Source organism: Ranitomeya imitator, chromosome 4 (assembly GCF_032444005.1).
Source record: "Ranitomeya imitator isolate aRanImi1 chromosome 4, aRanImi1.pri, whole genome shotgun sequence".
Taxonomy (NCBI): Eukaryota; Metazoa; Chordata; class Amphibia; order Anura; family Dendrobatidae; genus Ranitomeya; species Ranitomeya imitator.
The window spans coordinates 312371851-312388812 of record NC_091285.1 but is presented as its reverse complement, the minus strand read 5'-3'; the positions used below and the strand labels follow the sequence as shown (position 1 = coordinate 312388812).

Genomic DNA, 16962 nt, shown 5'->3' with positions numbered 1-16962 from the left:
CACATGGTCCAGCGCTTGCGGCCAGGGACGCTACAATTCACTAACGGCACACTGGGTGAACATTGTGAAGGTCAGGACCGAGTCCCACCCTGACATGGCACATAAGCTACCGACACCGAGAATTAATGGTCCTACTTCTATTAGGGTTTCTTCCACCTCCTGCAGAAGTTTCTACAGCCCCTTGTGCTCCGCCTCATCCTCCATCTCCAATGTTCTCACAGCACACATCAGCTGGAAGCTCTGCAACACTTCCTCAGGGAAGTGGTAACAAACTCTGCTGAAGCTAATTTGTCTGGGAGACAAACTGTACACCATGGCACAATTATTGAAAGGAATAACAGACCAGACAAATTTGTGGCATGGTCGTGTGTGATAACGGCCGTAACCTGGTGGCGACTGTGAAGCTTAGAAAGCTCACACATATACCATGCTTGACACATGTGCTCAACTTGGTAGTCCAGCTATTTATGAAAACCTACCCAAGGTACTCTGCACCAGTGGCCATTTCCGCAAGTCGGCTATTGCTACTGCCGCTCTAACAGTGCTTCAGCGCATGCAAGTGCCAGTTCACCAACTGGTGTGTGACGTCACCACAAACTGAAACTCCACACTGCACATGCTGTCAAGGCTTTGTGAGCAGCAGAGGCCAGTTGTGGAATACCAGCTCTAACACGTCCATCGGTATTCTGGTCATCCTCCGCACGTAACAACTGAAAAGTGGGCTTGGTGTTTGACATTTGTGCGGTTCTCCAAGACATTGAGGACTTCACAAAGATGGTGAATGGCAATGAAGACAGCATCAGTGCAATGATCCCGCTTCTGTCTACTTAAACAGTTGCTTCTGACAATTAAACATAAAGCTTTACATGTGGACTAGGTGGAGACTGAAGAAGACATGAGGCAAGGAGATACTAACTACCTCAGCCTCATCTCATCTGCTCAGTGCGGACTGTGTAACAATGAGGATGTTAAGGCTGAGGAAGAGGAGGAACAGGAACTAGCCAGCATAACAGATGCTTGTTCTCACACAAGCTTCATCCCGTCTCTCCTACATGGATGGGCTGAGGAGGGAAATGAGGAGGAGGAAGAGTTGGAGGAGGATATGGAGAGTAGTCATTGTAGTGGAGACAGGGAAGTGTTACCTGTAGAGACCTTAGCAGATATGACAGACTTTATGTACTGCTACCTTTCTAGTGATCCTCGTGTTACATTCATCTTGGCCAAAAACGAGTACTGGTTGATTATCGTGCCAAACCTATGCTATAGGGAGAACTTTGCATCTCTTCGTCCTGAGGTGGAAAGGTCTTCTAAAATGGTGCTATAACAGAAGTCCAATGTGGAATATATGTTGAAAAAATTCCCATCAGACAACACTAGCGGCAGGTGGCAAGCTTCCTTGCCCAACCAAGGAGGAGAGGTGAGGGAGACATATATCAAGTACAGCAAGGGCGAAGGCCTGGGCCAATTCCATGACACCCTCCCAGCACCTAAGCCCCGATGACCAGGTATTTTTGACAAGGAGGGAAACATTTATAAAGATGGTCAAGCAATACCTGGCCGAGAAAACCAGCGTACTACCTCTGCGACCTTCAGCTATTGGGTCTCAAAGCTGGACAATTGGCATGAGCTGATCGGATTTCCCTTTGACTCCCATTATAATTGTTACTCGAAACGAGCATCCTAGCATTACAAATTTCTTGGTACGAGTAACAAACATCAGAGCATTTTAATGCTCGCTCATCTCTAGTGATGATTCTTTAAATCAACTCATTATGTACTGTTGCCATATTGTAGGTCCTGACTGATCTCATTCAGAAAGGCTTCAAGAATAATTGGTTTAGACAATGGCTGCAGGGCCGACAAGCTACTGTATGATGCACAGTTTTATAGATGTGCTCATGCATCATGCTTTATTGTTTTGGTACATGTGGCATACAAGGTCATCCAGCATGATACAACATTGTTAGTACTAGAAAACAACTATTTACGCACATAAAGTAAACTAATGCAGTTTATTTCAATTAACTTCATTTTTTGTTATTTAAAGCAACCTTCCAGCCCACCCATAGTAAAACTGATTACGTAATTAATGTAGAGTCACTATTCCTAGTGCCCTGCTTTGAAGCCGCTCCATATCTGGGATTAGTACCCCATACTCTTTATGTCCAAAATAGCCACTGCATAGGCATGGGGATCACTGACTCCTCTGACTTTCTCTGCCCCAAGATGGACTCAGGACTGTCATAATTAGCGCTGGTCAATCCCACATCAATGGAAAGGCGGGAAAGCTTTCAATGCCCCTAGTTGGACACAGGACCGTTATCATCTGTTCTGTTCCTTCCCACAATAATGAAAATGTGGAGAAGGTGTGATTCAGATTTGCTACAGTACTCTCCATGCCTGTTTTGTGGCCAGTATGAACATGCGCCTACATGCTGCATGTACACTCATTTATATTCCAATTCATTACTTTAGGTTTATGTTTCAGTTTTTTGTGCTCTGTGCAAATAATGTTGTGGCCTCCCTTTTCCTTGAGCTAGACATTACATTGATATAGTTCCCCATCGCTGGGTGGCCATTAACCGGGTCTCAGTTTTTCTCAGCCCTTATTCACATTACGTCACTTGACATATGGTAAGGTTTTAATGCCATAGGTTAGGACCATCCCAAATAGTGTTACCTTGATGTGGTGGGATGACACTTGCATTTTTTTTTATCAAAATTATGTTAAGTACCCTATATTATGTTCATGCACTATTGCTGCATATTTACTGCAGAGTATTTGCTTATTTTGTTTTTATTTTAGGTTTTGTCTGTTTAGTGACCAGTGTGAAGATGCGCTTACACACTGCATGAACACCAACTTATAGTCCAGTTCATTCCTTTAGGTTTTTACTCTCCATGGCTTTGCACAAGCCATTTTGGGCACTGACCTCAGATGTAAAAGGTATGGCAGTAAATCAGAGTCAAGTCAGTATAGTGGCTATACATTGGAAATGTATAGCTGCAATTACTACAGTGGGTGGAGGCTGCTTTGAGAATTCTCATAGTGTGTAGGGAGAGTCGTTAGATTTTTTAGAGGATCCACCAATTGTCCAGACCTCTTGCTATGTCTGCACATGATAAGTAACCAATGTACTTACATGGGTTTCATTCCGGATAAAGTTCCTTAGATCTCCATGCTTCATGAATGGCAGCACTACCAAGGGAGAACCCTCTGTGGGCAGACAAATGCCCAGCAAGGACAAGACATTATGATGACTGAAATCTTTCATGATTATACCTTCTTTGAGAAACTGTGAAACTTCTTCAATATCTGTAATACCTTAAAGATACAATTTACAACGTATCAGTCTGATGACATACATGAATAGCTGTGATATGCAAAAAATGGATAGTTTGCAGAAAAAATAAGTATATTCACATATGATTTGTTGTATGAATTGTTTCACCTCTGACTTTCTTGTGCTGTTGACTTTGATGTTACGCTAGTAGCAATACTGCAGCGCTACAATAAAAAAATGCTGGAGTGGTGTTTTAAAGGGGTTTCTCACCTTTAAACTTTTTTTCACCAATCCATCCTGGCAGTATTAAAAGTAATAAAATCAGCTGGTACTCACCTTCCTGGGTCCAAAGATGTGGCTCCTAAGCTGCTTCAGTGAATGCTTACAGGGTGCAGCGATGACATCACATCAGCAGTGCTGCCATCAATCACTGAGCTCAACAGCTTGTGCCATCTACCACTGAGCGCAAGGATTGACGGCAGTGCTGGTGACTTGACATCACTGCTGCAGCCTATACACAGTCACTAGAGCACTTGACCCAGGAAGGGTGGGTATCATCTGATTTTATTATTTTTAATACAGCCAGGAAAATTAAGTGAAAAAAATGTAAAGTGGGAAACCCCTTTAGCAGTAGATTCCTTTATTAACATATGTTGAGCAATCACAAGATAAGAATTACTGGAAGGAAATAATAAATTATTGTGCAAACATGGAAAAACTATTGTGCAATCTCCATACAGTTACTACACCAGAAATACCGTCATACCTTCACAGGTACAAGATGCTTTTCATGTTATGGGTAATCTGGAGGTGTTTAGAAAATTAGCATTTAATGTAGGTGAGAATTTAGTTATGCCATTTCTCCAATGTTCCATATTTATAGTTTTTGGAGTAACAAATTAGAAGGGTTGTCTTATAAAGGCAACCCCTGCCCTTATACCTTAGTAGGCATCTGGGCATCAGACAGCAGGTGTCCTGTCACAATGGAGGTCTCATGTTGTCCATGGATCTGAGTAGTCAGCCCACAGGGAGAATAGTTCCCGTATGGGTAGACCATAGATGACCATTGTTTTTAGTGACCAGCATGTAGAACGATTTAATCAGGGCATGGGATCGAGGAGCTGGACCTCTGGTTATCAGCTGTGTTTAGAGAAGCGATTGTCATTATAAAACACCTCTTGATTTATCTTTTTTCATGCGTGGTCATATTCCCACACTATACTCCAGTCAAACTGTTTCAATAGCCAAGCACATGTACTAGTAAGGACCTAGATATATACTGAGTTACCCTACCTAAGATAGGCTTACATTATTTAGAGACATAGTCATGTGTGTCTTAAGCTTTATTGGGTGTCAGGACCTCTGCAAATGCAGCAGGTGAGTAGAAGACTGAGCGATACTGCAATGGATTTTGAATTGTACGGTTCCTACAACTTTTGGTGCTATTGCATAACATCGGACCTTTAAGTGGCATGCCAGAAGTCTTAGTCTTTTAGTTTTGATGTGCCATTTTCGCGCACTGAAGAACATACTTCAAAATGAGTTCAACAAGTAAGCCCAATCAAAGACTAGCATAATCAAGGTAACAACTCATGTAAATAGTATATCTAACAGTAATTCACACCATTTCCATAGATATTTAGCTACATACCGGCGATATAGTATAGCCTGAGCCAGCAAACATATGTTCTCCGTTACACTTACGGTTTAGAGATTTCACTGCACAGTGCAAATTCTTCCCATCAGTGTCTAAGAGAGTACCATGATACACACATCCAAAGTGTCCTGAAAGAAACCAACATCTAGTCATTTAGTTCCCCAAGTGGCTATCATTAAGCTTTTTTTTATACCTCCATTTTATATCATACATTTTTTTTTGTCAATCGAGCATGCAAATCCGTACCTCTTCCTATTACTTTATTAAAGTGCACTAAGAGGCGGTCCACGCCAATAACCATGTGCTCTATTTCTTTCACGAGGTCAGAACTTAGGGCGCTTAAGTCAATATGGACGTATGTCTGCAACAATGGGCTGGCAATGTCCGAATCTCCACTTGACAATATAGGGGAAAGATCTCTGTGAGGATACTGAGCTGTTCGACATGATCCACTGTGAGATGAATTCGGAAACTGATCTATAATGTGTAAAAAGAATGAGAAACTTTACAGTGAAAAACATACAGTTTTTGGCCAACACACAGTGAAGGAAAATACTCACAATACACGGTAAATGCTAGCCATGAACATCTATGTGTCGGTAATAAACATGTAGACATTTTGAAAATCCTAGAATTAAAATCTATTCAATGCTATCATGTGAACTTGGTGAAAGCTGAAGGAATGTCATTGGTCTAATGAGAAAGATTCACTAAATGCCATTCCATTGTAAACTTAATGACCTCTTCACAAAACCCACAGTTATTAACAATGTCGGACTGGGATGCCAAGGGCCCACCAGTAACATCAGCTCCAGGATTCCACTTTTCAGCCACATGCAAATATGACTTTATTCTTATTCACAAAATGATATAGCAATAAATTGGGTTAAATGTTAAATCAATAAGGTGAGGCCTTTGTCTGTATACTGTGAATGAATTGTATTGTGCCAAATAATGCTCATATAAGAGGGTGGCGGCCCACTCCTGCACAGGGGTCCACCGGAGGATGCTCTTGTTCCCCTGTGGGCCAGTCCAAGCCTGGTTATTAATGGGGCCATACCATGGGAGAGATCTTAGATGACCTGGAACATTGGGACAACACAAAATATTTGCTATGGCGAAGGGCAATTAGCCTCACTTGCATCAACCCATTCACATAATGCGATTTTATCTGGAAGATTTAAGTCTCTTTTTTATATTAGACTACTGTTGTGCTGGATAGCTCCTTTCTGACACCTAATAGATGAAATGTATCATAAAAGTTCAACAATCGGATCAACATTAGCCATACTGTTGTGACATCTGTAACACATTTTATGCAGTACCTATCTGCAATCTCGGACTGCCCTTTTTAGTTAATAAAAGAGTGGGCAACCTCACAATGGCGATATAAGTGTGAAAGTGCTCCTACGAAGAAGGAAGGAGGAATTCAGCACGTCAATCTGATAAAATAAAGGAGTTTTCGTTAGAAATGTGTCAACTTTTAATGTGTTGTATGGATCCACTTACTAGGGGCACTTATGAGCGGTATCGACACTAAGTTGCTCAAAATCACCTGTCTGGGGCTGCCCCTTTATTTTCTTAAATAAAAAGGACAGGCCCAGTTTGGTGGAAGGTATTTTTTAAGCCAGTATATTTTACCCTAATCTATAGCAAGATAATGTCAAACATAAGCGAAATATTGTTATTTGTTGTAAGGAATTCTGGGCATTGTATGAGAACGGCGGTAAAGAAAAAGGAGTAAAGAAGGTGGAAAAAACCCTGTTTTACATAACCCATATCCCTGATTTTAGTACGATGGTAGAAAATTATAACAGACATTTGGGGAGACTGTATGTTAGATGTGAAATTATGTGTGTTCAGCTTTACGATCAAGGTTCAGTAACTGTGAAACCAAGGAAATGCCAGAAGGTGATTCATATCCTGCAGTCTTAGGAATGGGAGTTTCTTTAGCAATCTTCATCTTATCAGGAATGCAGAGAAGCAGATAGAAAAGGAAAGAATAAAACATATTATATGTCATCCCACCATCAGATGGAACTAAAGTAGACAATCTAATGAGAAAATCTGAACAAGGACTTTTACTTTGCTGCAAGCGAGAACAGGAAAACCCTCATCTGGTTACAGATAAAAAAACAGTAATTAATAACTAGGATCCAAACTGTGAAAAATGTAATTGGGTGACTGATACTAACGCTTGGGTAAAATATGTAAAGGGGAGGGTGTGCTGCAATTCACTATAGTATCCATAAAACAATATGAATCATGAAGAACAAATATACTGATTCACCAAGGAGTCATGCACTTAATGCAGAGCTCCTGCCAGCGCAGAACATTACAGACGTGTTTCACCTATGTAATGAGTGATAGCCATATTCACTTTCACCGACTACGTGAGTAAACATTAAGAGTAGAACGGCTATTTCTCAATTACTCGCAACTCCAAACTCCAGTTTTTCCCTCAATATCATGGGTACTGGCTATGTCCTAGGTGTCATTCAGACGTCATGGGTGTTCAATCCATGATTTTCCCGAATAGAACACATTAATTAAAGTCTATGGTGCTAAGCGTCACATATTCATGTTCTTTCTGCGAAACGTGTCCACAAAAAATCATGGAGACATATTTGCTTTTGATTGGCGTCATGAAACAAATTTACCCATAGAAGTCTGTGGGTCAATGGCAATCACTGACAGCACATGGATGGCATCAGAGTACAATCTGTGCCCTGTATGTAGCCAACAATGTAATGGGTAGGAGACATTTTACAGTTTATTATTATACTGTATGTGGCATTTAGAAAAGTCAAAGCAAGGGTCTACAGTATGTACTCTATGCTCTTTAATACTAGATGTAGTACCATCCTGATTGGGTTCACCATGTTGTTATGGAATGGCTTTTACACTATTTTGATCAAAATTGTGACATTTAAGTATCATATGTTATGCACATGTACTAATACTATTTAATTAGTTTTTTGTACTTTGTACATACAGAGTCATGGCTCCTCCTTTTTGGGCTGCGCATAGTCTATATACTGTAGCTTTCCACAGGAAGGTGTCTGAACAGTCCAGCCTGAGTCCTGCTCTGCCTCCATCTATTGAGGCCTGCTGGCACATTAAGAGATTTAATGCTAGAGATAGGACCATCATGATTGAGTACACCTTGTTGCGGTGGGATGGGTTTTATGCATTATTGATGAAAATAGTATCATATAAGTTATTTATATGTACTATTACTATTTACTTGCTGCAGGGCATTTTCTTATTTATTTTTATCTTAGGTTATGTTTGTAAATCGCTACAGTGTGAATGTGCACCTACACATTATTATTATTATTATTATTTATTTATATAGCACCATTGATTCCATGGTGCTGTACATGAGAAGGGGTTACATACAAGTTACAAATATCACATACAGTAAACAAACTAACAATGACGGACTGATACAGAGGGGCGAGGACCCTGCCCTTGCGGGCTTACATTCTACAGGATTATGGGGAAGGAGACAGTAGGTTGAGGGTTGCAGGAGCTCCGGTGTTGGTGAGGCGGTAGCTCCGGTGCACGTATACATTGCACGTATACCAACATGTGTTCAGCTTATTACTTTGGTTTTACGCTATGCTATTTGCACAGTATGTGAGAAAATTAGATTGGATCCAAGCACCATACATAAATATTGTGGGTGGTTACTGTGCAACAAAATAATCTGACCGCTGTAACACAGATCTACATATGATCTAACACCACAGACATCAGATTTTTTGTGATGTGACGATTTCCATTCTCTTGTCTGTCCATCCACTTAAGGTTTGTGGTCCCAGACATATTACAGACATATTAGGGAATTATAATATCATTACCAAAAATCAGAAGAGGAAACACAAACATTATATAGGACAAATCTTTTCAGACTAATGTTTACCCATACTGTATGAGCTGTGATAATAATAAATCACTCCTACCTTCAGGAAACGTAGACCGATAGTCCACAGATTCACTGGATACCATTTCAGTTGTAGGACTTACACTCCTTGCACTCACAAGTCTATCCAAATGAGGTGTATGTACCCTTCCATCAAAGAGGACCCGCTCGCTGCCTATATCTGTAAAGAAATATTGCTAAAATGGGGCAAGTTGTCTCATAATGATGGTGGTCCAAACTGATTGAATGACAAAGTGTTTTACCTTTCAGCTGCTTTCTCTTCCTTACACATATGTAAACCATCAGAACTATAAAAAGCAGCACAAGACAGGACACGACCCCAGAAATAATTCCTATGTAATTGTGGTTTGGTTGGACTCGCACTTTACCAATCACAATGGAGGACGTTTCCTGTAGGAGCTAAAATAACGACAGCATGTAAAAAGTAAAAAATCTTACAGCAAAAAATAAATCTTTTAGACATACATGTTTGAAGTTTTATCCTCTCTCCCTCAGAGTAGTGGTCATATATTGGCCCCCAGGCTCACCCACCCACTTCCTAGACTATTTCTCAGCCTAGCTGTCGCACTTTATGTCCTCAGAACTCCCAACCCTTATCCTGGGAGACTTCATCATCCCCATTAATAGCTCAACTTCCACATCTGCGTCCCAGCTTCTATCACTAACCACTTCTCTCGGCCTCTCACAGCTCTCAACCTCTGAGACACACAAGGACGGTAACACCCTTGACCTGGTCTTTGTCCAGCTCTGTTCAATCTCCTACCTAAATAACTCACCGCTTCCCCTCTCTGACCACAACACTCTCCTTCATGCTCACAAATCCTCGCCCACCCCAACACACTCATACCTACTATACATTATGAAATCTACAAGCCATTAACCCTCATACACTTTCAGACTCCCTACACTCATCACTGTCCCCAATCTCCTCTTTTTCCTGTCCTGATCTGGCTGTACACCACTGCAATGACACTCTCAGAAGCACCATGGACCAAGTAGCGCCCCTCACCTTCAGGACCTCCATACAAAGAGTGAAACAGCCCTGGCTCACATCGCAAACTTGATTTCTCCAATGATGCTCTAGGAGTGCTATACACTTATGGAGGAAAACTCGCACACCAGAAGACTTCATCCACTTCAAATTTATGCTAAAAAACTATAACTCTGCTCTTCACCTCGCCAAACAGACCTAATACACCACCCTGATCTCCTCACTGTTCAACAACCCCAGGAAACTTTTTGACAGCTTTCACTCCCTCCTCAAGCCAAAAGCACCAGCCCCTATCACAGACATTTGTGCTGATGTCCTGGCCTCCCACTTTATAGAGAAAATAGATAACATCCTTCAGGAAATCCACTCCCAACCTCCAAGTTCAGTGACTCCTATCCCTCCCTTCATTTCCTCTGGCTCACTCTCCACATTTGATCCCATCACAGAAGAAGAAGTCTCCAGGCTCCTCTCTTCTTCTCGTCCAACTACATGCACTACTGACCCTATTCCCTCTCATCTCCTCCAATCTCTCTCCAGTCGTCATAACTCACCAAACTACAATCTTTAATCTCTCCCTCTCCTCAGGCATTTTTCCATCCTGCTTCAAACACGATATCATTACTCCATTATTAAAGAAACCCGCTCTTAACCCATCCTGCACAAATAACTACAGACCAGTCTCCAATCTCCCCTTCATCTCTAAACTCTTGGAGCGCCTAGTCTACTCCCACCTTACCCGTTACTTCTCCACTCACTCCTTCCTAGACCCTTCACAGTCCAGCTTCTGCCCCCTACATTCGACAGAAACTGCGCTCATCAAAGTGACCAATGACCTTCTGACAGCAAAATGTAATGTTGATCACTCTCTGCTCATTCTTTTTGAACTTTCTGTTGACCACCGTCTCCTACTCTCCAGTCACTAGGCATTAAGGACACTGCTCTCTCCTTGTTCTCTTCCTACCTTTCTGACCGCTCCTTCAGTGTTTTGTTTGCTGGCTCCACTTCATCTCCTCTTCTTCTAGCTGTCGGGGTACCTCAAGGCTCAGTCCTTGGCCCCTTCTCTTCTCTCTCTACACGGCCCCAATTGGACAGACCATCAGCAGATTTGGCTTTCATTACCATTTTTACGCTGATGACACACAACTATATACATCATCCCCTGGCCTTAACCCCCTGTACTACAGAACACCAGTGACTGTCTGTCTGCAGTCTCCAACATCATGTCGGCTCTCTATCTGAAACTCATCCTCTCCAAAACTGAACTTCTTCTGCTCCCACCATCTACTAACCTCCCTAAATCTGATATTTCCCTCTCCGTGGGTGGCAGCATAATAACACCCCAGAAGCAGACGCTCTGTCTGGGTGTTATGTTTGACTCCAATCTCTCCTCCACATCCCATATACAATCTCTAGCCCGCTCTTGCCGCTTACACCTAAAGAACATCTCTAGAATTTGCCCTTTTCTCCATGGAAACAACAAAAAGCCTCACTGTCACCTTGATCCACTCCCGCCTGGAGTACTGAAATGCTCTATTAATTGGCCTCCCCGTTACTCGACTTTCCCCTCTCCAGTCCATCCTTAATGCAGCAGCCAGGGTTGTCCATCTAGCTAATCTGTATTCAGACGTGTCCGCTCTTCGCCCGTTGTTACACTGGCTGCCCATTCATTATAGAATCCAAATCAAAGTACTTGTTCTCACCCAAAAAGCTCTCGACAATGCAGCACCCCTTACATCTCCTCCCTCATTTCTGTCTATTGGCCTAATCGACCACTGCGCTCTGCAAACGACTTTCGACTAACCTCTGCACTAATCCGTACCTCCCACTCCCGACTCCAAGACTTCTCATGTGCTGCGCCAATCCTCTGGAATGCTCTACCCCAAGATATTAGGACCATCCACAATTTGCATAGATTTAGGTGCTCCCTCAAAACAAATGTGTTCAGAGCGGCCTATCATGTTCCCTAATCAAGTCATTTTATGCTTGTGTGTGTGTAACCCATTCACTACTTCCATCTATCCCCCACCCCCTGAAGATGGCTGGACCATCATTGTAAATACATAATTGTAAATACACACCTGTACTTTGTATCTGCCCCACCTCATTGTAGATTGTAAGCTCTCATGAGCAGGGTCGTCTTATTCTGCTTTAATTATTGTATTGCTAACGTTGTTACTTATGACTGTTGTGTTTGAAACTGTTAAATTGTAAAGCGCTGCGGAATATGTTGGCGCTATATAAAGATTATTATTATATAATTAGTTTCTCTTTGCTAAAAAAAGGTTTTGAAGGGCCAGATATTATTTATGGAGGCAACTGTTGATGCCAATGATTGGCCACCATGGTCACATAAGATGACATCATTATGAACACCACTGGTTTTCCAATTTTTTGTTTAATTTTTATATTTGGATATTCTTAGGGTTAATTTTATAGCAAATAGAGAAATGGTTGCACTCAATTGTACTAAAGCAGGTAAATGTGTGAAACATGAAATGTGAATAGCATAATGGCTTGTGAAATCTATGATAAAACACATGACATGCTTAGCAGAAAATGTGTCCAACAAATGTGAGCCCATCCACCAACGTCAAGGTAATCTCATGGATCGGCTGGGTCCCTGATCTAACTGCTTAACTTTTTCTGACTTGGACACTCCGCCCTTCACTATGCTGTGATTTTAATTACATCCAAACACATTTGGTTCCGACCTTCTTATAAATACAGGCTTGACCAAGACATTAGCCAGAGGCAAGTGTTGACACTATGTTCACACTATGCAGTCAGGTCAGGGACCCATCCAATCCATGAGATTACCTTGATGTTGGTGGAAGCGCTCACATTTTTTGGCCAAATTTTGTGCTAAGCATCTCATGTGTTTTTTCATAGTTTTCACAAGCCATTATGCTATTCACATTTCATGTATCACACATTTCTTGCTTTAGTACAACTGAGTGCAACCATTTCTCTATTTGCTATGTTAGTTGTTTTTGGTATGCAGCAGTTCAGACTAGTTTTCTGCTCAGTCAGGGGTTTTTTTCTATCCCCTTTTTTAGACTTGATAAATAAAAGATATTTTTTAGAGGTATTAGTTTTTTTCTGTTTCTGAGCCGTAATTATAACTAATCCTATTTGCATCAATTACATTACAACTTTCAGTCAGTTTACCATTACTTCTTAGGCTTACTTTTATCAGAAAAGCCCTTGAATTCTCACATAACTTTTCCTATCCATGCGTTCATATATATTACAATTTTACCAGAAGTTTATAAAACCTCATCTACTACACCAAATCCACATCTGCTACCACATCCAATGCTCTTGATTAACCTGGGTAATCCTATTTAGAGCACGTTGTTAAACAACAATTACATGTCATTTCCCTAATGAAAACCGTTGTGACAGGTTATATATGTTCACTACATGTTGAATCGGTCTGAATGCCCTGTGGGGGGTCCTAACAGCCTGAAGTGCACCTGCCTTGTGCATCTTCTTCAGATAATTACAACGCAGCTTTCCACAACTACAAATGATAAAAGTTTATCATTCCCAGCAGGCATGCAGCTTAATTATTCATGATTTGCATAGAAACATTTGGAAATTTCAATCAACAGTAGCCAAACGGCTGATGAACAAACAAGGCAGCGCAATTTGATTATGAGGAGAGAACACGTTGACCTTCAGCAATAATATATAAACCAATATATGACGACAACCTAAGTTTCGTTATACAGAACTCCACAGACCAAAATGAACGGGTCATACCTCTATTTTCAGCTCACTGTTGCTTTTCATCAAGTCATTGGAAACAGCACAGGACACAAAATCTGATTTAGATTGAATAATTTCACAGCTCTTGTTACCAACTTTCAGCACTTCTCCTCTTACAGCATCAGAATCAATATTGTCTCCCTGAAACCAAAATGATCAGCAAGAATTAGAAATGAAACCTACACACAATGACCAACTATGGGGTTAATAAAGCATCCATGTAATATGGTAATTTAATAATATTAAAGTAAATGTATGATAAGAAAATTACCTATTTTCTACTTGGCAATGTTTTATTTTCTTGATCTTTATTAAAAAACAATATTAGTAATATTCAATTTTCATTCTCGTCATGTGGTATATTTTTGACTCACAGGCCCTGTCAGGCCCATCAAAGATTTTAAGTAAAATAAAGAGGTGTAAAAGCTTTGAAAAGTTGTCAAAACTCAACTTTTGATATTTTCACAACAGTTTTTCCCAGCTAAGCCGAAATGTACAGAGCTGGGGTGGGATGAGGGCACAGCGTAGGTGTGACAACACAGTTCGGTTGGTGTGGTGTTCCGTACACCAGAAATCTCACTCCAGTACCTAACTGGATTAAGATTTCTTGGGTAAAGCACGGAGATGCTCCAGATTCATGAAGGTGTGTGCATGTCTTCAAAAAATCAGAAGTGTCTGTCTCCACTACGCCCCCTCGTCATAATGGGCGAGAAAATTGCAGATCTTGATGAATCGGAATAATAATTCCTGACCTTTCAGGAGGAGCTTTCAGCAGGCTTCTAATCAGAGGCAGGCTTAGGATGACAAGTAACACCTCTATACCCAGCTGATAATACAGGAGCCACCAATCACAATAGGCGATATCACAGATGACCCTGATCCCCCTCCCTTTACAATGACCATTGCACATGCACTTTAATACAAAAGATAGGATTCATTGCTGCTAATATACATGCGAATTTTATGAAACAAAATGAAGTTAGATTATAAAAAAGTATAAAATTGGAATTTTTAATAAAATTTGTGATAAGGAAAAAAATTGTCATACTGTCAAAATTGCATTTAACACAAAACCCTGTTGTAAATAATAGATCATTTCTGATGACACAGTCCCATTGAGTGTGGTATTTGCCAAATATCATATCATTAAAAATGGAATATTTAAGGTGTGGAGCCTTATTAAAGATGTAGCACTCGGCCCAAGCGATACATGTTACAACTTTCTCTCGCTAACCTCGGCCACTTAATAATGCTGCAGTTATAATGAATTTTCTTACTTCACCAAGAATGCCACGTACCACCACGTGATCTCTGCACTGACCTTTGTGGCGGGATGTGAATATTTATGTGCGAGGAATATTCTGGAAGTACCGTATCATTGCATTTGTATGAAAGCTAATACAGAAACATGATAATGCATTGCATACAATAACATAAAAAATACATAACTGGAGAGTTTACCTTGATTTCTAGGATGTTACCTATTGAAATCAGCAAAGGTTTATCAAATGCTTTAAATACTGGATTATTTACAAAAATAAATTCAAATGAAGCAGATATGGCTCCATCAAAAATGAAAAAAGCTTGGGTTACAATTGGTGGCCTCAGATTTAGTCCTTTCAGGGATGGAGTGGATGAGCAGATCATCTCAGATGAGGATCTATGGACACATGTCTGGAAAAAATACAGGAAAAATAATTGCAAATAAGGATTGTAAAATCTGCAAATAAGTAATTTAGGCAAACACTAATGAATGTAATTGCTACACATGTACTTTCCTCTTACACAGGAGGCCCTGCCTTGTACAAGCCGCACAATAGTGCAGGCGGTCTGGACACATGAGCAAGGGGTTCTTGTTAGCAGTAATTTCCATGAAAAACATGTAAGGCATTGTACAATGGTGCTCCTAGTGATCACCCATTGTAGGACGGCATCTCATACTATTGCTGACGTCTTCCCTGGCCACAAAGACACCATAAATCACAATAATGTTCATTGGTTACCTTTGTAAGGACCTAGAAAGACACTTCCCACCAGATGAGAAGCTTTTAGAACTAGGTGTGATTACTTTATTAGCCTCAAAGTTTACTTCGGCAGCCTATTCTCAGGAAACCCCCTTGCTGGGTCTGAAATCATACAGTTAATGCATAACTAATCACTCAGCCACACACAGAGCAAAACAATTAATTGCCACCCAGTGGGCTCCTCATCTTGTGTCTGTCAAAGCAGTAGAAAATGTCACTTTTTATATATTTTGGGGTTTATTCCCAGTAGATGCACACATATATCTAATATATAAAGCTGAATGTGTGTCTGTGTATGTCCAGGATTGGCATCTGCACCGTTGCAACTGCAGCCACAAAATTTTGCACAGTCACACGTCTGGACCCCGATAGCGTCATAGGCTATGTTGTGAGGCAAAATTTTAACCCCGCGTTTTCCAATTCACCAAACAATTTTGTTCCTCTCTACATAATGGGGAAAAAGTGAAAAGTGTTGGAGGCAAATTGACAGCTGTCAGATGTGAACAAGGGGGACTTAAAGAATGAGAGTGATGGCGCCAAAGAGTATATACCGTACAGTTGCTAAGGTGGGGCCCCGACATGAGATACTCACCACACACCACGTGCTTGAGCACATATACCACCCTCAGCACACATTTCACCACATACACCAACCTCGCCACCTAAAAGCCGAAACACAAAAGTCACCGCTCAAAACTCGCCACATGCAAAACTCCCAACATGCAAAACTAGGCTCACGCTAAACTAGCCACACGTGCAAAACTCACCTCATGGAAAACTCGCCACACGCAAAACTTGCACACGCGGAAAAATTGCCACATGCACAAAAGTTGCAACACATGCAAAAGTTGCCTCACACAAAACTTGCACATACTCAAAACGCACCACACATAAAACTCGCCATGCGCAAAACTCATCATGCGCAAAACTTGCTGCACACAACTTGCTACACTAACCTGTCACATACAACTCGACACACAAAAAGTTGCTACACGCATGTCACCACGCAAAACTCCTCTCACAAAAGTCGCTACATGCATGTCGCCACAAGCAACTCAACACACACAACTTGACACATGAAACTCACCCTAAAACACACACAAGTCTGGTATTATCCTTCAAAAATAAAAATCTGATTAATAAGCAGACAAACTACAAGAGCAACAAATGTACCATACAGGAAATACGGCAGCTGTCAGTCACATGTGTGAGCTAATATATACTGCCAGGTGGGAGGGCTTCTTGTTGCCTGGGGATTTATCAGGCTGCCAATTTAGCTTACAAAT

The 16962-nt window shown here is 41.0% G+C and overlaps 1 protein-coding gene across 1 annotated transcript in view; it reads right to left on the bottom strand.

Moving 5' to 3' along the window:
- MET (MET proto-oncogene, receptor tyrosine kinase) overlaps positions 1-16962 on the bottom strand; it is a 200333-nt gene that overhangs the window by 31443 nt on the left and 151928 nt on the right. The window contains exons 11-17 of the mRNA XM_069764843.1: positions 15114-15326; positions 13647-13793; positions 9133-9289; positions 8910-9050; positions 5188-5418; positions 4989-5069; positions 3144-3325 (exon numbers count right to left, since the gene is read on the bottom strand). Of these exons, the coding sequence (XP_069620944.1) occupies positions 3144-3325; positions 4989-5069; positions 5188-5418; positions 8910-9050; positions 9133-9289; positions 13647-13793; positions 15114-15326 (1152 nt within the window). The remainder of the gene's footprint in view (positions 1-3143; positions 3326-4988; positions 5070-5187; positions 5419-8909; positions 9051-9132; positions 9290-13646; positions 13794-15113; positions 15327-16962) is intronic.